Below are 20,678 nucleotides of genomic sequence, written 5' to 3'. Positions count from 1 at the left end.
TTTAAGTTATATCCATGAAACATAAGTAGTCTGCTATGGAATAGAAGCCTTCAAGTCCCTATCTGAGAGCAATTCTGGCCCTCCTGACTCCACACACATATGGATACCATATGGCTCTAAAATACCCTGAGGAGAACAAAAAAACCCGAAACAACACCAACAAAAAAAGCAACAATCCAAACCAAAAAATCCCTAAAACCCCCCAAAAAGTAAAAAGAATGAGAAGAGAAAGAAAAACTCTGGTTGGCCCAAAGCCTCTGAGATTTTTTTGGTTGCTCGCTGCCTGGTGTTATGCTGTTTGATGGCTCTAGAATGGGCATGGTAGACTAGGCTGATCTCACATTCATTTTATACTTTTTAGTACCATTAGGATTATAGAGTTGGCTCCTTATAAAGGTCAGTGTAAAGTAGCAGAGAATCATGCCAGCTGAGCTGGTCACGACCTTATATGCATAGTGATAATTAATAGCTAATGAGACTGGTAAAACATGGTTCTGAATTGCAGAAGACTGGATCATCTGGACCGTTTAGAAGTTAAAATTTTAAATTACTTTGAAAAGGAATTAAAGACATCTTTTGCCATCGTGGGCCAAAAGATAACCTCCTTCACTAAAGGATATGTGCCATATACGTCACTGAAATATATGCCATCTTCAATAAAGTTATGCTACATAATAAGAATTATTAATGAATTTGAAGGCAGAGGGCAGGAAAGCATGGCTTAGACTAATATAATACCTGATTTTAATCCATACTTTAAGCAAGGGCTGCTGTTTTAAATTTTATGGAGGGGCCTATCTTGTTATTTTTTTTCTGACATAATTTCTTCTACTCACGTAGTAGTAAGCTTGGTATGTAATCAAGCTGTTCTGCTGGACAGAGCCTGTTCTCCTGGACTAGTCTGTAGTCAGAAGTAAATACAAAACTATACCAAAGGAAACAAGTGAAAATCTATTATTACATTCTTAATTTAATTTGGTTTTGGGTTTTTTTTGTTTGTTTTTTTGGGGGGTGTGTTTGTTTGTTTGTTTGTTTGTTTGTTTTTCCATATGTATCTCTCTCAACTATTTCCCCTTTTTCTATATCAACTAGTGCTAATCTTCTCTGAGGTTCATCTAGATGTTTCTGCTCCGGCGGGGGGATTGGACTAGATGATCTTTTGAGGTCCCTTCCAATCCCTAACATTCTGTGGTTCCGTGTGTAGTCTAGGACAACTCTTATTTGCTTATGTTGATTGGAGAAGAGCTTTGGCTCAATTCTGTTCACCTGAACCAGGCCATTCATTCCACAGAACTCAAAGGGACCAAGTCAAATGCAGATTTTTGAGTCTTGACTGAACATTGGTTTGCTTTTGTTGGTTTGCATAGTCATTGAGTACAAAGAGCAGCCGTCTTCTGAAAATATAACATTTTATGATGTTTGTGAGGCAGACAGTGCAAGTTGAGGTTTAAAACTCATGAGGGATATTTTTTTAATTCATCAGGAGTGACTTTCTGAATTTTCCTTGTTTCTTGTGTTTTAAAAAGGGAAGGAGAAGAGAAGAAGAAAGAATTCTCTTTGTGTTCATTACTGTGAGGCTTTGAATTTTGAAAATTTGAAGTTCCCAGCCACAATTCCGTATTCTCTGTTAGTCATTTCTGGCTTTGTGGTGGCTACAAGTGAACTATTTAGAGAGGATGTTTTGAAAATGAATGCAGTGCTTCCAGGCAGATGAGACTTGTTCAGGCAGTGGAGCCAGAAGCCTCAGCAGAGCATGTGGGAGGTGCAACTGAGATTCTTGTTTCTGTTGCTTGTAAAAATTCAGACAGAACTTCAGCTACCTTTTGTCATGGAAATGGTTTTACTGAGAAGATACCTTTTTAGCTAATTGTGCTCCCAATTATGCTTCTTGCAGCACTGGGGATAAATGGTCGATTATTTAAAAGCACTGCAGTCTGTAGTTACTGTAGAGAAAAAAATTACAAAGGCACTTTTGGATTTATGTACTGTATTTCAGTAAGATAAACAACCTTAAGACATCAGCTTTTTCATCAGAGTGGATGTGTGTGTCACACCACGTTGACTTTCAGTGACAACTGGCCGTTGTTCTTCCTGCCAAACCTGCTGGGACACCTCCAGGGCTTGCAGCCGGGGGCACTGCTGTAACGCCTAGAGTGAGTTCACTTTTAATGGCTTCGTTTCAATCAGGAAGATGTGAAGGGAACATAACAAATTGAAAGAGAATACCTGTAGTTTTTTTAGGCTTGTTGCGTTCAGTAAATACTGAATTGGAAAACTTGTGGAAAGGTAAAAAGGCAACAATTTAAAATTTAAGTTTTGAAAATGTGGGATTTTTTGTACGTCAGTCTCACAGTGAAGGAGCAAATCGAATTTTCTGATCAGTTTTTGCTGGTTTTGGACTATATTGATTTGAGCATATAAAACAGACTACTGACGTATTTGCGTTTCTTCTAGTTTTTTCTGTGTCCTCAATAAAACCTGATGCAAAAGGACTGCCTTTTCCCCCGCCACAAGTGTAGGAGCATCAATTTTGGACAGATTTTTAGAACATATTCTTTTATAAAAGCCTTAGTAATAGCAGAGAGCAGTGAATTTTAAATGCATCTCTTTTGAAATCTTTGAACAGAACCAGAACGTAAGATTTTTATAAGTTTTACTGATGTGTGAAGTGTGTAGAGCCTGCAGCATTCTTCTAAAATCATGTGAAAGAAAAATATATCCCAATATGCTTTGCCTAATTTTTTGTACTTCAGCTTGAGCTGTAAACTAATTTGCTGATTAACTCTCATAGTCTTGGTGAAGTATAGTAACCTTGGAGAAGAGGAGCTATGTTATTTAATTTGTTAGAAAACACTAAAAATGCAGATTTCATTTCAAAATTCAGTTCAGCTTTATCTGTTGAAACAATGACAACACTTTCCCTTGTCTTCTTAGCTGCTACTTAAAACTCCGCGAATTGTGCAAGGTGGCAAGTTGTATTTCTGTGTGCTTTGTTTGTTCAGATTTGTTGTTGGTTTTGGGTTTTTTTGTTGTTTCAAAATTATTCTTAAGCTGTTCTTTCTGCAGCACAGTTGAAGTTTCATCACAAATTGTATGAGAATTTATACAGTGAATATTTTGAAGAATTCTGCAATTAAAAAACAACAAGAAGCAAGTTGAGATAAATATCACAACATTACAATTACAAGTGCTTTGCAGCAGTATTACTGTACAAATGATGGCTGGAATGTGAAATCAAGTTCATACACATTTTGTATATCGAAGATATGACTTGAAAATCTCTGAGCACTTGGCTTCCGTATTTTGGAGGGAGTATTTTCAATACTCAAGGGGAAGAGAAGAAATGGCATGACATCAGTAACAAGTCAAATACAAATCTTTGAAACATTTGTGGCATACCAGCTCTCCGAGAAGCATTGTAACCTTTTGACAAACGATACCCTCTGAGGCTTGATGTGCAGCACTCAGATATGCTTTTTTTCAAATACTTTGCTGACTGAATGATAGATTTGAAAGATATTTGAGAGCTGTCATTCCAGAATAATGCAGATACAAGTCTTGCCTTACTGACCCAGGGAGATGTCTAAGCATCTAAGTGATGTGTAGCTTCCTTAGCAAAGAAGGGACACAGGATTTACCAGTTTTATGGTTCATCTGTTACCTTATTTGGTATTACCTCATATCAACTCTTGTTTTAATGTGCTTTTAACTAACTGCTATTCCCTCGGGAGATTAATGCTCGTACCCCTTAGCGCTCTTCAGAAAATAAATATTAAATATAGTAAGATGGATTAATTTTTCATTTCACTGCTCATTGCTTTCCTTTCAGCTTCTTGCCTGATTACATCAGTGGTGATTTTGATTCCATTCAGCCTGAAGTCAAGGAGTACTACAAGGTCAAGGTAAATTAAATCTCTTTGATGAGTTTGTGTGTTAGAGCATTGTAGGATCCAACCCATTAGTGGCCCCATTGGTCATTAAGTGATTCTGGCTGCATTGGTTTCTTTAAGGCTTCAGTTGTGAAGCACCTTAGAAGCTTAGATGTTGTGCTCTGCCTGGCACCGTGCTGATGTTTAAAGTAAACACAGGAGGTGTGGTACTACCTGAGTCCTGCCTGCAGTGCAGTTTCATAGCACCAGCTTAAGAAATAGCTCATATGTTGCTGAGATTATAGCAACTAGAAACTAGGATAAAACTTCCTGAGAAATCTGTGACTTCTTTTTGCTCAATGAAATGTTGAGCAATAAAGATGAACCTCCTGTGATTCCAACATGGATGGCACCTACAGACTTTCTAGAGTCAGTTTCTCAGTGTGATTTTTGCATCATACAACTTTACCATTTTTAGTGGGAAGCTGCAGATGGAGACATCTGTCGCTTTTGTCACCCACTGAAGCACTAAATTATGCTCTTGACTACTTCTGGTTCACTAGTGGAGTGTCGTCCTTAATGGGTTTTTGGATAAATTCCTGCGTATGTTAATTTATTCCCGGTGTAGCCACCGCATTTCCAGTAAACAGCATAAATGTGAACTCACATTTCTTAGGTCTTAGGGCTCAAAGTTCTGTGTTTAGCTGACTATTTGGTATTTAACGCTTCATCTGCCTGCCTGTGTAAGCTTTTTGTGCTAAGTGCAGTGCTTTACCCCCACATCTTGGACAGCAGATTTCTGCAAATTCAGAGTTTGCCTCAGTGCTCCAGTTTGCCTTTTGCAGCAGGCTGTACTTGCAAAAGCAGTAGGTGTTTGACCCTTGTGAGCTAGAGGACTTAGAGCTCTGTGATATGTTTGCTGCTAATTAAACGTGTGAGGCTGACATTGCCTAAAATCTTCCCTGATGGACTTGAGATCAAATGGTTAGAACAAAAGGTTTCATAATGTAAGGGGAGTTTTGGAGGGGTGTGTAGCACTGGGCTTTAGTCCCTCTCTGAGCATTCTGTGGGGTTTTTTCCATGTTCTGCCTTCTTGTTTAGAAGGGAGAAATGTGTGATGGCTGTCCATCCTGGGAGAACAGCTCAAGAAAAATGCTCAAGAATATTTAGGTTACATCTTGGGAAGTGAAAATAAAATGAAATGCATTGGATTAATGCTGTTACTTGCAGACTGGAAATTAGTGATCTGTCAGCAAATGGGGATATTGCAAAACACACTGCTCTATTTGGCAGGGACATTCACAGTATCACAGTATCACAGTATGTTTGGGATTGGAAGGGACCTCAAAAGATCATCTAGTCCAATCCCCCTGCTGGAGCAGGAACGCCTACGTGAGGTCGCACAGGAACATGTCCAGGCGGGTTTTGAATGTCTCCAGAGAAGGAGACTCCACAACCTCCCTGGGCAGCCTGTTCCAGTGCTCTGGCGCCCTCACCCTGAAGAAGTTTCTTCTCAAATTTAAGTGGAACCTCTTGTGTTCCAGCTTGATCCCATTACCCCTTGTCCTATCATTGTTTGCCACCGAGAAGAGCCTGGCTCCATCCTCGTGGCACTCACCCTTTATATATTTATAAACATTAATAAGGTCACCCCTCAGTCTCCTCTTCTCCAAACTAAAGAGACCCAGCTCCCTCAGCCTTTCTTCATAAGGGAGATGCTCCACTCCCTTAATCATCTTTGTTGCCCTACGCTGGACCCTCTCCAGCAGTTCCCTGTCCTTCTTGAACTCAGGGGCCCAGAACTGGACACAATATTCTAGATGGGGTCTCACCAGGGCGGAGTAGAGGGGAAGGAGAACCTCTCTCGATCTACTAACCACCCCCCTTCTAATACACCCCAGGATGCCATTGGCCTTCCTGGCCACAAGGGCACAGTGCTGGCTCATGGTCATCCTGCTGTCCACCAGGACCCCCAGGTCCCTTTCCCCTACACTGCTCTCTAATATGTAATTTCCCAGCCTATACTGGAACCTGGGGGTGTTCCTGCCCAGATGCAGGACTCTACACTTTCCCTTGTTAAATTTCATCAGGTTATTCCCCGCCCAACTCTCCAGCCTGTCCAGGTCCCGCTGGATGGCAGCACAGCCTTCTGGCGTGTCAGCCACCCCTCCCAGCTTTGTGTCATCAACAAACTTGCTGATAGTACACTCTATTCCCTCGTCCAAATCGTTAATGAATATATTGAATAATATTGGCCCCAGTACTGACCCCTGAGGCACTCCAATAGATACTGGCCTCCAACTAGACTCCGCACCATTGACTGCCACTCTCTGGCTTCTCTCCTTAAGCCAGTTTGCAACCCACTACACTACCCTATTGTCTAGACCACACCTCCCCAACTTAGCTGTGAGGATGCTGTGGGAGACTGTGTCAAAGGCTTTACTGAAGTCAAGGTAGACCACATCCACCGCTCTGCCATCATCCATCCACCTTGTTACATTCTCATAAAAGGCTATGAGGTTGGTCAAGCATGACTTACCCTTGGTAAAGCCACGCTGACTGCCCCTAATAACCCTCTTATCCTTGATATGCCTTGAGATGACACCAAGGATAAGCTGTTCCATTACTTTCCCAGGGATGCAGGTGAGGCTGACCGGTCTATAATTACCCGGGTCCTCCTTCTTGCCCTTTTTGAAGACTGGAGTGACATTTGCTTTCCTCCAGTCCTCGGGCACCTCTCCCGTTTCCCAAGACTTGGCAAAGACGATGGAGAGCGGTCCAGCAATGACTTCAGCCAGCTCCCTCAGCACTCGCGGATGCATCCCATCTGGACCATGGATTTATGGATGTCCAGACTATTTAATTGCTCCCTAACCCAGTCCTCATCGACTAAAGCAAACTCCTCCATTGACCTGGCTTCATGCGGGGTCTCAGGGGTACAGGGCTCCCCAGGACAGCCTCCAGCAGAGTAGACAGAGACAAAGAAGGCATTCAGTAATTCTGCCTTCTCTGTATCTTCTGCCACCAGGGCACCCACCCCATTCATCAGTGAACCTACATTGCCTCTGGTATTAGTTAGTGCCGGGCGCAGTGGTGTGCGCCTGTTGTCCCAGCTGTGTAGGGAGGCAGAGTCTGTCGGATCGCTTGAGCCCAGGATTCGAGTCCTGCAGAGCGGCACTGAGGCTGCCGGAGCTGTGTTCGGTGTTAAGCCCCGGGGGGGTGTGGCTGGGGGCACCAGTAGAGTAATTGACATTGGTGTTAACACTTATATAAATTGCATGTTGGTACGTAGGTGAGCCCTACCAAAGATTGCAGGTTAAGGATTGTTCATCAGGGAGAGTGGAGATGGAAGGTGTAGGAGGGGGAAGAATACAGTAGAATCTGGAAAGGGGTAAGTTGAGCTAAACTGATTCTACGCTTTTTCAAGGGGATTACTTTTCTGGCCATGACATCCCTTTTGTCAGCTCTCCTGTAGCTGACTGTTGATGTGCAGTTTACATCTCTATGAGCTTGCAGTGAACCATTCTGCTTCATACAGAGTTGATATACCCATGCAAGTGCTGGCTTGATAGGCTGTAAAAGAAGCGATGTTTCATCAGGATTGTAAAGGTGTAATGAAGAACATAATCTAGCCTACAGAATCCTTGTCTGGGTCCTCATACATGACTGAGGAAAACACAGTTTGACTTCAGAATTTTAAGTTTGGGTGTGCATAGTAGGAAAAATATTTTTTTTCATTTTTAAATTAAACTTCCATAGTAAAAAAATTAGAATGGTAAATATGGGTGGGTATCTAAGAAGTTCTTGAGCAAAAAATAAAATAAAACACATAATTTGGAGAAAGGTGTAAAGTATCTTGTTTGGTAAAGAACCCTCTGTAGTCCAGGCAATTTCCAGAGTCACTGTCATTTTGGAAATGTTTTATGTGCTGATGACCCAGAATAGGTTAGGGCTAGTCAAAACAGGCTGTGAGGGAATCACAGAACGTTAGGGATTGGAAGGGACCTCAAAAGATCATCTAGTCCAATCCCCCTGCTGGAGCAGGAACACCCAGATGAGGTTACACAGGAATGTGTCCAGGCGGGTTTTGAATGTCTCCAGAGAAGGAGACTCCACAACCTCCCTGTGCAGCCTGTTCCAGTGCTCTGTCGCCCTCACTGTGAAGAAGTTTCTTCTCATATTTATGTGGAACTTCCTGTGTTCCAGTTTGCACCAGTTACCCCTTGTCCTGTCATTGGTTGTCACTGAGAAGAGCCTGGCTCCATCCTACTGGCACTCATCCTTGATATATTTATAAACATTAATGTGGGAATTTATAAACATTAATGAGGGAGCTTCAGGTGAGTAGATGGACGTGGTGCCATTGCCTTCAGGGAAGGACAGCGTCACGTTGTGAGTCAGGGTTGATTCCCATGCTGTCCTTCCTCCCTCACCCGCATGCGGACAACAGCCAGTGATGGGGTAAGCCATTATCATTAGATAACGTTACCCTATTGTTTCAAGCATTCTATTTTACCAACTGTTGAAGATTAGAAGTGGGAAAATGAAGGCATTGTTGTAGCAAAGCTTCCACTGGTGTGTTGTTGATGTTTTCAGTGAGCAAGTGGATGAGAATCCAGAGAAATCCTACCTTCTAAGTAACTGGTCAGTATTCCCCAGTACAAAATAAAGCCCTCTTGCATGCAAGCTTTTAAATTCATTGTCAGTTACTTTCACAATAGCGTGTTCCTTCAGCCTTCCCCAGTCTTGCTTCCAAATGGTCACCCTTGCTTGAATGAAAAGCCTGAGCCATTCTCACACAGAATTACATGAAAGTACATGCATTCATCATGTGGTATTTCTCCGGTTACTACCAAGAATGTAGTTCATTAACTGGGCTCTTCTGAAATTCAGCATGTTACCTTCAGACAATAAAACATTTATTTTTCCTTTGCAATGCATGTCTAGGTAAGCATTAGGGCTTCAGCAACAAATAACAAGAATATTCTATCGGCATTCTTGATGTTTCTACTTCCGTTTACTACCAAGGCACCTTTCCCATTCCACCGAGCACTGGACTGTCCTGCCTCAGTTTTCCCCGTCACATGAACCTGTCTTAAGCTGCTGCCAGACCAGGCTTGGTAATGACTTACACTGTAGCTATAGCTTTCACTTCTTCTGAATTCAAACTTTCTATGTAGAATATTTTATATTGTAGTGTAGATGTTCATCTCTTGGTGCCCCTCACTTTTTTCCATATATACCTAATGCAACTTACGAATGTTAGACAAAGGGAAGGTGACACTTTTTGAAGGCACTGACTTGTGTTAACTTGAGAGCTCTGCTCTCTGGCTGTGACATTGCTGTGACCTGCAAGGAAGCGGGGGTGTGTGGGGATGTCTATTCTTTTGTACATGTATAACCAAGTAATTCATCACGGCCAGCAGAAAGGAGGAGCTATCGTATGCATGCAATGAATATGAAGGAAAGAGAAGCCCGTGGCAAGTGATAAGAGGTATTAACTCCCTCTTTGCACTCACACCTGCCTTTACGTATGATGTACAAGGAAAAGTCATGCCAACTTTTCTGTTGCTTAAGTTTTATTTAATTGCTGTAGATTCATGTGCCAGGTGAAGGGTAAGTAGTGCTGAAGGAGCTAGAGGATCCTTTGGTATTTTAGTTGCAATGATTTAATTTATACCATTAATTGAAGTGATTCTTTTTTTCTTGGTGTTTGTGAAGCTGAAGGTAAGTTTCTTTGTGTTTTTTATAAACATGCTTTATAGTTCTGTTAAGTATTACATTTACAACAGAATGCCAAAGTGACTTTTTTTTCTTTGATAAAAGCTATCCATATTGACATAAATTAATATATCATGACTTCTTTTATCTAAAGATAGCATGGCACTGGTTAAGAGGAGTTACTTTTTCATAGTAACACTTGCGGACGTTAATTATTGCATTATAAAACATACTCATTTACAAGTGTTTGTGTCAAAGACTGCCTAGTGTAGCGCTGAGTAAGAAGGGGGAGTATTAAGGTCAATGTGTAAAACTAATTATGGTTCTGTAAAGCATTGTCTACAAGCAGTTGTATCATCATGAAACAATGACAGGCCTGACTCCTCCATCTCACCAGCTTCGTGCTGGGGGTTTGCTGCTGGACTCAGGAGGTTTTCTACCTCATTTGAGTGATGAAAGCAATAGCAGATATATGCCACTACATATAGATCCCCAAAGCCAAAGGGTTTTACTGGAAGGGATGTCTTTAAGCCATTTCCTCTGGTGTTTTCAGTTGAGTGAGGACTACGTGGCAGGTGTTTCCATTTTCCTTTAAGGAGGATTATCACCATTGTGTTGAGGAACCTTATTAATAGAAAGCTCATAAACATGAAGCAAATATATCCATTTTGTCTCTGTTAGGTGTGGCATGCCATGAAGAGTGAAGAGATCTAAAGGCAAAAGTGCTGTTTTTTCAGTTGTGTTGGAGAGTAATAGTGTAATAGAATTAGGAGTGGGATGTCTAAAGTGATGGGTTAGGTGTGTTATGCTTTTGGGAGAGACTAAATAAGCATGTGTTATATGTTATTCAGCCTTACTTTATACTTTCTGTGGTCTTGTTTTTGCCTTATTGGCTTGTCAAGGAGGTACCTGTAGTCTTTTATTTTTTATATTTAAAAAAAAATACCAAATATTTCCTGCATTTGTTAAAGAGTTAAATAATGTTAAAACTCGATAAAACTGCACCCAAGTGGAAATGAAATTTCATGTTTAAATTTTCCTTTGTAAGTCATATTGCACTACAAATGAAGGGTAAAGAATAACAATTTAATAGTCTTTTTGTTTTCTGTATATTTTCTACCATTGTTAAAATAGATATTGAGAAGAATTTTTGTATTTTCATGATAAATATGCATGTTCATATGATCCCATAATAGATGCACTGGCAGTTTTTCTCTGTGTAGTCTGAAGTGCGTTGGAAGTGACACTGCACAAAGCAGGGAGGACTGTGGTGATATTTCTGTCATTGCAGTTTCATGTTTCTTGCTTTAGCTGAATGCTTCTATCACTGAAAACTTTTAAACGTTACTTTGAAGTTAAAGCAGCCATTTGTATTGCTGTGCCTCAAACAAGGTTCAGTATTTGAAGTTTTGAGACCAAAGACATTATCTAAAATTATACTAAATCTGTACTTATGCCTAGAAGCAGAAGGTTGAATCCAGTGGCCTTTGAAATCCAGATTATGTTATTTATTAGAAATCCAGTTTGGCTTTTCTGCTAAGCAAACTTCATGTGCATTAAAAGGCTTCTGTAGACTTAGGCTCTGCTTAGAACTGTAATTAAATGCTGTGAACTTATTTACAAGTCCACTGTTTTCCTATTTTCTTTTTAAGCTCCAAAGAGCTGCTTATTTTCACAGGCAGTTCTGCAGCTATAGCACTTTCCCGTTCCTTTTTCTATTACATTTCCAGGGCTTAATGGTTATCAGGGCTGCAGAAGTGCTTAATAGGAATGGTGTGGTTATTGTCTTTTTTTCCTAAGATGATGCACCTATGATTAGATTTACGAAATGCATTTGTAGCAGTGAAGTAGTGCTTGTACATCTCTCTAACTTCTACACATTCTTGCTAAACAGTATGTTTTAGTGTCACATTCCCTGCTTGCCTTCTGAGGCCAAAATTCTAATAATTTGGGGAAATCACAATGTTAATTGATTACTGTCATTTATATTATTACAATTTAAATACATACAAAACCACTGAGATTTTCTGTGACTATTTGAATAGTTATGCCTAAATGTTAGTATTTTTTCTAAAACTCATTTTTAATACAGAATGGGACTTAAAATATTCAAAAGTTTGACTCATTTAAAGCATTCTCATTAGACTGAACAGTTTTCTAAGAAAAACGTGGTTCATTTTAGGGCCTGATTCCTTTGTGGGAGGCTTTAAGGTTTCAGAAGGAGCTATAAAATTTGTGTGGGTGGATCTGAAACAATTCGGTCTTGTTGTTGAACACGCTACTCCTACTTGACAATCGCCACTTATGCTTTCAAGCAATCCCTTGTTTTATATGTCCTGCTGAAGACATCTCTGACAACTATAAAAAGTGCTGTGCTTACCTCAATTCAACTTCTGACATGCTGAGGGTGCCCAGTGCCGCCTGGTCTTAAAACCACGTTATAAGCTGTTATTTTTTTCTACAGATATACATTCATTGAAAGATCCTCAGTATCTTAATATAGATAGAGGTTAATCAGGTTAAAATGATTTATGGGGATGGGATGTTCCTGTTATTAATAGTTCAAACTGTATATGACTGTATATGCAATTTAGGATTTTGGACTGGAAGCTTTCTGTGTGTCTTAGTCATGTAATTATTCAACAGGAGCTTTCATAAAATGGTTATATTCTTGAAGAGTATGTCAGCGGTCTTGTCGAGAACATGTTTCCAAGTGAGCTGAGTAGGTGATTTGGGTTATGTGGATTTCTTATTCATGCCAAATGGAAGTAACATCATAATGTTCCAGAAATGTAGTAAATTTGTAAGAGATACTGTGGTCAGTGACACTTGTGTAAAGGAGAACATGACAGACAGTCACACTAGATCAGACCAGAGGTTCATTCGCCAGTCTCTGGTCTCAGCTGGGCTGGTACAGAACACCTTTGAAAGCACATGTTTGCATAGTGATGTGTCTTTGGTACGCTTTTTCATCTCCAACTAATATGTGACTCAAAGATTTCCTAAGTCAGAGGTGGTATCTTTGTGTTTAATCACTTCACAGATTGATTTAATCTTTCCAAAAATTAGTCTACACACTTTTCTTCAAACTATGTAGATGAGACTGCAAGTATCCACAAAAAGCCCTGGCAGTATGTTCCCCAGTTTAAGTGTTTACGGGGGTGGGGGGGTGTGGGGGGGGGAATCTGTCTTTTGGATGTTATTTTGTTTTAAGCTTCACTTTTGATAGTCACGCTTGATTTTCCTGAATGTTTATATTGTGATACAGAGTGGATGACATGCTTTAACCACCTTGTCACTCCTGTTCTGATTGTATTAGTGTGATTGTGCCTCACATTTCTATAAGTATGTAGGGGGATGTGTGTGCACAGCTAAACCAATGGAATATTGCATATGCCATCAAACATATGACCTAAAATGAGGTACAACCTGTACAGGTGTTTTGTGTCCCGCTGAGTTAAGATATGTATAATGGCTGGGAAGTCCTGTTGAAAAGAGTCTTTGGTAAAACAAAGGTTTTCAGGACTCTAGGTTTGCGCAGTGCTATTCTTGTGTGCCAGTGAAAAACAAAACCAAGATAAATCTCTGTCCCATTCCTAATATCACTATTTACGCTTTCACTAAGTTAGCAGTTTCCACAAAACAATATATCTGTTTAAATGCAGATTAGATTTGTGGGGAAAAAAAAATCAGTTATACAGTCCAGCATCTTTTAAAGTAATGTGTGTTTGTTGTGCTATCTCCTGGAGTTGCACATCACTCCTTTTGAACCTGAAAAAACAGCAAAGTCCTTCTTGTGTTGTAAGATCAATATAATATCACAGAGATTCAGCAAGTTTTGAGGTCATTGAGAGTCACTGTGTACATTTATTAGGACCTGAGTCAGGCCCTAATGTATCTAATAGGATTGAGAATGCGATTTGACCAAGTTCTCATTCCTTAAAAAAAGCGATACTACATTTTCCTTTGCAGCATTTTTCTGCTTGTTATGTAGCTTTCAGAGACAGTGTATAGAAATTAAGAGATCAAACTTTATTAGAGGTGGTTTGTCTTTCTCTTGCTTAGGTTTGAAATTACAGTTTACAGGTTAAAAGTTGTTTACTTCTCACAGTACTTTACGTGAAGCTCAACTGTCTGACAGTAGAATATGCAAGAAAACAGTGCACCATATAACAAAAATTATGCTGGTGGTATTTTAGTCTTCCATCCAATTTCAGTTTAATATTATGTTGCAGTATGAGATTTATTTCTCCCTTTCATTGGTTATGGCCCGAGGAGGGGAAAGGGTCTATATTGCAATAGACATTTGAGTTACTTGCAAGAGCTTTAAAAAATTTAATCTGGTGTTAATCTCTGAAAGAAGTCATTACTTTGATCTGTCAGCCTGTGATGGAGAAAATAACAGAAAAGTTTAAAAAATAGAGATGTATTGAATTAACTTCATTTCTAGTGCAAGGAGCCAAAAAGGTGTTTTAAACAATGACAACTTAATCTGGAGAAGGAAATTGAACTGAGTTATTTTGTGATTAAGCCTCTTCACACAGAAGAGACAGCCTTAATGTGGTACTAGTGGTCGAAGACTCAGATGATAGGCCTTTTTAGATGTGAGTGGGATTTATACATCCATCTTTTCTTTTTAGAGAATTTAAGAGAAAATTGTTCCTGGTGCACAAAGCTTGGTGCCTATGCCTATGAACTGCTAATTAGAACAGTTAGTAATGAAGCTGCAGAGCCCGCAGCCTCACAGCTCATCAATGTTGCTGCAAGCTCCAAGTTCATCCTGAATGCTCTGTGGGATTTGTAAGCTTGATTCTGTTGCGGGAGAGCCCATAAGCTCACCAAAGCGAACACAAACCTGATCATTAACCATGAAAAAGATCCCCCAAATCCCGATGCTACAAGTTTTAAGTATTTTAAGAAGCAGCTTGGCAGCCTCTGCAAATGATTCTATTGTGCATCTTGCCAAAGAGCAGGTGGCTCTCATTTCAGCAGCAGAATGCAGTCTTTTGCTTATTTCAAAGTAGGAAGTTCTGGTGGTGGGCTGGAGAGGAGGAATGCTGCTGACATGCTTTCAGGGATCTGTAGTGCTTCACTTGCAGCAATGCAATTACACAACCTCAAGGATGATAATCTAGATGCAAGGTTAGATTTGGTCTGTTTGTGTTCGTGCAGATAGATGAGTGCTCTACAAGCCTCTGAATGGAAAAGAAAGAGAACATGATGTGTGTTGCTCAGGTAGAAAAGGTAAATGCTGTTGTAGCTTGTCAGTGAAACAAAGGGTGAGTTAAAGCTGCCAAATTTGAACTTGCATGTATTAATTAACCATGAAAGTGTAAGGTTATTTGGAGTTTCAACATGAACCAAGACAGAGGTGGAGTTCAATGAGAAAATTCAAGTGCAGCTTCAGGAGCACAGACAGTTTGTTTGTTTGTTTCAATTTTGTCAGAAACATGGCAATACAAGATTTGTTCTTATAGTTGTACTCGTAAGTAGTGCCAGATAATAAAAGTTGGATTCACATATACCAGAAGGAAATGTAACTTAAGATGTAATTTTTGAAAGAACACCACTACTGATAGAAAAATACCACTGGTGAGGAGTAGAGGAAAAGAACTGAAGTTCAGGCAGCTTTAACTACAGCTGAGTAGGGAAAGGCAAATTGCAGTATTTCTTCATACTTTAACCTTTCTGGTACCTTCTCCTTTTAATTCTTCCTTCTGTATTTCCTGACTGTAATATTCTCTTGGACTCTTGCTGTTTTCACTGTCACCAGTAGGCATCTGAAGTTACATTTTTCTGTTTCAATTCTGCTGCGTTCCTTGGGTGTGCTGAGCAGAGCCCAGCAAAGAGGGGATGGTGAGGTTTGATAAGCTGCCTGTGCAGGACACTCAGCCGAAACCCGGCGAGTCTTGGGACCAGTGTGAGTTACTTTGTGTTCTGGTGTGCTCTCCAGTGCCTTCATTTGAAGAAGCTGTGATGGCCTTTGATTGAAAAATAAATAAAAGTTTCTTGAATCAACTAGAGGAGGAGATATATTTAGTAATGGAAACAGTCCCCCATGTGATGAAATGAGTGAAAAGAGAAAAATGAAATGTCAGAGGAGAGGAAAATGAGGAATGAAAACTGAGAAAAAGAGACTCTTTTAAGAAGTTAGAAAAAGGTAAGCATTTTAAGAGAGAAAAAAATGAAGATAACATCAGTAGGAAAGAGAACAGGACAGGAATAGAAACATTTCCTTGACACATCAGCAAATTAGTTCTGCTGTCATTTTTTCTGCAGCTGTAAAGAAGTGAGTGTGATAAGCACAGATGCATGGAAACCATATTTTCCTAATATAAAAGTAAGATTTTTCCGTTCATTATGAATAAGTGCAGGGTTGTTGTTGGGGTGTGGTGTTCTTTTGGGTGTTGTGGGGTTTTTTTGTTTGGTTGGGTTTGTTCCGTTTTCAAATATTTTTGTTTGTAGATAAAACAGGAGGATCTGTGCTTATTCCATCCTTGACCAAGCTTTGATAGGAGTTTCATCAGTTGAAGAATAGAAAATCATGGAAGGAGCTTAAAACATAAATAACTGCAATGGAAGTTGGAAGGGGTTCACAGTAAATTTACAGGTGTTTCATCCAAATTCTGCACCAACTGCTGCTGTGTCTACACAACTCTTAATCCAATTGAAACAACTAATTTATGAAGTATTTACTTTGCATTTAATTTATAATAATGCTTAAAGTAAGGAATTTGCAGTTTATCATAAATTGCTAGTTAACAATACCAGATTTTCATTTAATAGATCAAAATGTAGCCTTCAAGAGGAGCCGCCTTTTGAGAGCTGAAAAGACCTTCCTCCTTTTAGGCTCAGCAGTGGGAGGACACCTTTGGAGACCAGGGTAGGGATTAAAAAGCCAGTCTTTTGACATATCAATATTTAGGTAAAGCTTTTAATTTTTTGTTCACCTTCTACTGTTTAAACATATGCTGAAATATAGCCACTATAGTGATTTATATACTTTATATTTTAATTGCTATTTAAATGGTTTTTGTAGGAGGAAGTCAGAATTGGAGACCTGCCCATCGAGGCATCTCAGGGTTTGCAACAGACTAATAATTGTGCTGGATATTACTGTTCTGCCTGGGACTCCCATACTTCTAGCACTGGGTTTGTACTAAGCAATTTGCTGTAGGCAGAGGGAAAGAATAATGCCTTGTAATGGTCTTTGTGGTCCTATCCCCTTTCCCTGCATCCACCAATGGCTTATTTGGATCCTGCTTCAAAAACTCTTCTGAGAGGGAAAATGTCAGCCTTTCCCCAGAGAATTCGACAGGATAATATTGCTCACAGGGGAGGCCTGTATCCATTCTGTTTTCAAATCAAACATGGGTGTATTTCTTTGGACTTTAAGATACATTTCCTAATTGAAGTTTTAACAGGAACAGTAGAGGAGAGTTATCTTCAGGCATCAGAATGTGCTCTGTATCCTGTATTTATCACTGTTTTTTGGAGCAAATAAATGTACTCATCAATACCTAGCATACTCGCAGAGGTGTATTTCTGATCTGGCATCGGCAGTTGCTTGCACAGCTGAATGTGTGGGAACATCTCTAGAGTGATTCAAAAAAACTCTTTTCTTTGGTAAGGTTATGTGCTCTATATATTGAGCCCATCCCAGACTGGAAAGTGGGGCATGTGCTGGGTGGAAACTGGGAATATCACAGTTCAACTCTAATTTTATTCTCCCACTGGTGGGATAAAACAGGAGGGTAGAAGGGGTCTGAAATTCCTTGAAATGTTTTTTCCACACTTAAAGTTCCGTTATTGTTCCAAAAGGGCTCTGCTCCCACCAGACCTTGAACAAGTCTAATTTGGTCTGAAGAGGACGGTGTTAAAAGTGATTTTTTTGGTCAACAACAGAATCAACTCACATACACTCCAGCGGTTCTAGATAGAATATGTCTGGCTTGCTCTTGGAGAGGGGAGTGGAGAAGTTTTCAGACATTTTTTGTAATTTTTTGAACGTTTGGGCAAGCCAACTCCATCTGATTCCAGGCAGCTATAAATTCAAGGATGTGTCCTGCCTTTAATTACTGAGTTAAAGCTGCTCTATGTGCTTCGGTCCTTGCACCAGCCTCAGCATACTGTCCTGGTTGGGTTTGCAGCCCTGGGCTGATGGTAGCGAACAGCTGCCACATAGCTGTTCCCACAGTCAGAGAAGAGTTAGAAACAGGCCAGCCAAGGGAGACAGCCCTCCCCTCCAATTTTACCATTTCTGTGCATTTTAGTAAGGTCTGAATGGATGTGCCCTCAGCAACACAAATAGCTGGCTGTGGCAAGACTCAATTTTTCTCCTTTGCTCCTCTTCTGCTCCCCTTCTTCCATCCTGCTAACTCTTGGGAGGTATTCCTGTGCATGGCTGTGCATGAAACCTTCAGAGGTTCAGTGCTTTTAAACAGATACAAATCAAAGCTGTGCTTTAAACATAGAACAAGCTTCGTGCTGCACTGGAAAGTCATTTTAAAAAACTTTTTAATCAGAAATAACTGGTTTGTTCCAATTGACTGGAGTCTGTGAATAAGGCTTTGTAGATCTTGACACCAAGCTTCCAAAGGAATGCTAATGCCTTGCAGCAGGTCTGCAGGAGACACGGCCAGCTCGTCTACTGGTGTCAGGTGTTGTCCCCATCCAAGTCAATGGCAGTTCTGTTGACTGCAATAGGGTGTTCAGGATGGGTCCTCCCCAAGGCACTGATGTGCGGAGAGAAGCCCAAAACTCATGATAATAGCTTGGTTCATGTCTTATAGCTAATAAAGGGAAGTAACCAATGAATTTGCAGACTCTTCAGTTTATTTAAGACCATTACAATGGTGAGGCTTTCAGCATATTGAACGTGGGCACCTTCTCAGAGGGATATTACAAGGTGATTAGAGTGAAAGCTGGCAATTCTCCTGTGGTCGTGTCCTCCTGTATAGAATACAGGGCAGCTGTGTGTAAAGTGTTTTGTGTAAATGCTATCCCTAAATGGCTTGCAGACCAGAAGTGCAAGTAGATGCATAGCCGAAGAATGAAGTGATATGGGAAAGACAGTAATTGCATTTGACATTTCTTCTTGAACTTGCTTCTATGTAATTGGGTTGACAGCATATGGATGCTGTGGAATAGCTCAGAATTCCCTGCAGCAGGAGAGTGATGGAGCAGGAGAGAGATGCCAATGTACAATGAGTGGTTAGATTCAGGAAGGAAATAGTATAAAAAGTTTAAGGTTCCTTAGAGAGCACTGTTTATCATTTATGTGTTGTACTTTTTGTGGCAAATTCAAGATGCTTTGAAGGGCTAGGGTAAATCTGATGTAGTTTGATAAATATCAGAAAATTTTGTTAACATGAACTGCGTCTAAATCATCTTACTGGTGTTTACACTCTCTCTCCTCTAGTTAAATTCACTTTCAAAGAAGTTGCAGAGAAGGTAATATCAGGGAAAATGCCTTCCTATGCTGTTATCTGACAACAGATCATTTCTTTCTTCCCACAGCAAGCCATCCCACTTTCTTATCTTTCTTATATATTTTTTTAATCTCCCTACTTCCAAATGACTCACTGATTCACTAGTTTAAAATGACTGCACCTAAGCCTTTCTTGCTGGGAGATTTGCCTGAATTATAAACAAAGTAAGAGCATTACAGCTGGAACCAAAAATCTGAATTAAAACATGACAGAAGAGCCAAGCTTTGAAATTACATCATCAAAAATTCATTAATTAAATGTATTCATGTACTAATGAGTTGTGTGGTCACGGAACAGTACGCAGACATGCTTTCTAAATGGCCGCCCGTCCTTGCAAGTGTTATTATTGATGAGGCTACGCAGTCACAGTCATTTCAACCCCAAATTATGTGCCTGGGTGCAGGTCTTTGGTCTTTGATGATTCAATGGAAGGATGTTTAGGATGTAGTTACCTGGAACTGCAGACAACAAGACAGAAGACCCTTCCAGATGCTATGTTGGCAGATAATATAGTTTTTGAAGTCTGCTTGTCAGGCACTTCTTTGAGTATCCATTTGAGAAACATATAGTGTTCTCTGCATACCTGTCCGAAGTTAATAAACAGCTATTAATTTTTATTATTATTAATTATAATAGATTAATAAGCAGCTGCCTTTGTATTACAAACCCAAATTTAAAAACAGAAAACCAAAACTGGTTTTAAAAAACAAACAGAGGATTTGTATTTCACTGAATTCATACATTTGTTTTCTAAAAGAAAACTTAATTAAAAGGAAAATTATGACACTTTGTTAAAAAATTCCTCAGTTTAGTTAAAAATCTTCCTTATTTAGTTTTAATGGTTTTAAAAATATGAACAACTGAAAGTTTAAGGCAAGCACAAAGAACTGGCCACGTTACTAGTTGATCATTTGGAGCTAGAGTAAGTTAAAGAAGCTTTTGATAGGGGTCTGCTGTAGAGTCAGAGATTTTTTTTATTATTATTATTATTTTATTGTAGGCATTTGGCGTCTGTTCAATGCTTAGGTTTGAAAAACGTGGAATGGTTTATTTTCTCTTTCAGTATATGAATAAAAATGAGGTATGAGATGATGAGAAGTACTATTCATAAAGTGCGGAAGGGCTTGGTGATGAGAAACGATCAATATTATCTCTAGCTACCGAGTTCAACCACGTGCATCCAGTAAATCAGTTCACTTTTAAAATGCAAAATGTGGTTAGATAAGCTTATTTATATCTCTGTAGCATATAAGATTGCTTTATTTAGTAGAGGACAAAGACACAACTGGGGGTTAGCGCATGGAACAGAGGGCAGTACGATTTAATGTGGATTGGAGCGGTAGTTGGACAACGTACATAACCCAGCTAGAAAATTGGATAAGGTCAGTGAGGAGTAACTGAAATGCTTTGTTGACTAATGTACAAGAACCTCAGCAGCAAAACAGAAGAAGGATTACAATTGTTATTGGTATGCAAATAGAATTGTACAGCTTTACTGGAAATATGGTGAAGTGTCAGGCAAGGATGGAATAGAAATATTACAAGGCATGCACTGATCAGGAATAGTAGGAATAAAAAAATAAGGTTAATGTGAAAT

The 20,678-nt window shown here is 39.7% G+C and overlaps 1 protein-coding gene across 8 annotated transcripts in view; it reads left to right on the top strand.

The window, feature by feature from the left end:
- The window catches only part of TPK1 (thiamin pyrophosphokinase 1), a 309,285-nt gene that overhangs the window by 143,388 nt on the left and 145,219 nt on the right, over positions 1-20,678 (top strand). For 7 of the 8 annotated variants that reach the window (XR_010470211.1, XR_010470210.1, XM_065052108.1 and 4 more), the window contains one exon: positions 3,830-3,902. The exons of the other annotated variant lie outside the window; for it this stretch is intronic. Coding sequence is in view for 5 of the 7 variants with exons in the window: in XM_065052108.1 (XP_064908180.1) it covers positions 3,830-3,902 (73 nt within the window). In the remaining 2 variants the exon portion in view is untranslated. The remainder of the gene's footprint in view (positions 1-3,829; positions 3,903-20,678) is intronic. 8 annotated transcript variants of the gene reach the window in all.

The sequence above is a fragment of the Columba livia genome, chromosome 2 (assembly GCF_036013475.1).
Source record: "Columba livia isolate bColLiv1 breed racing homer chromosome 2, bColLiv1.pat.W.v2, whole genome shotgun sequence".
In the NCBI taxonomy this organism is placed as follows: Eukaryota; Metazoa; Chordata; class Aves; order Columbiformes; family Columbidae; genus Columba; species Columba livia.
Note: the sequence above shows the minus strand (reverse complement) of the source record. Positions and strands in the feature narration are given on the sequence as shown.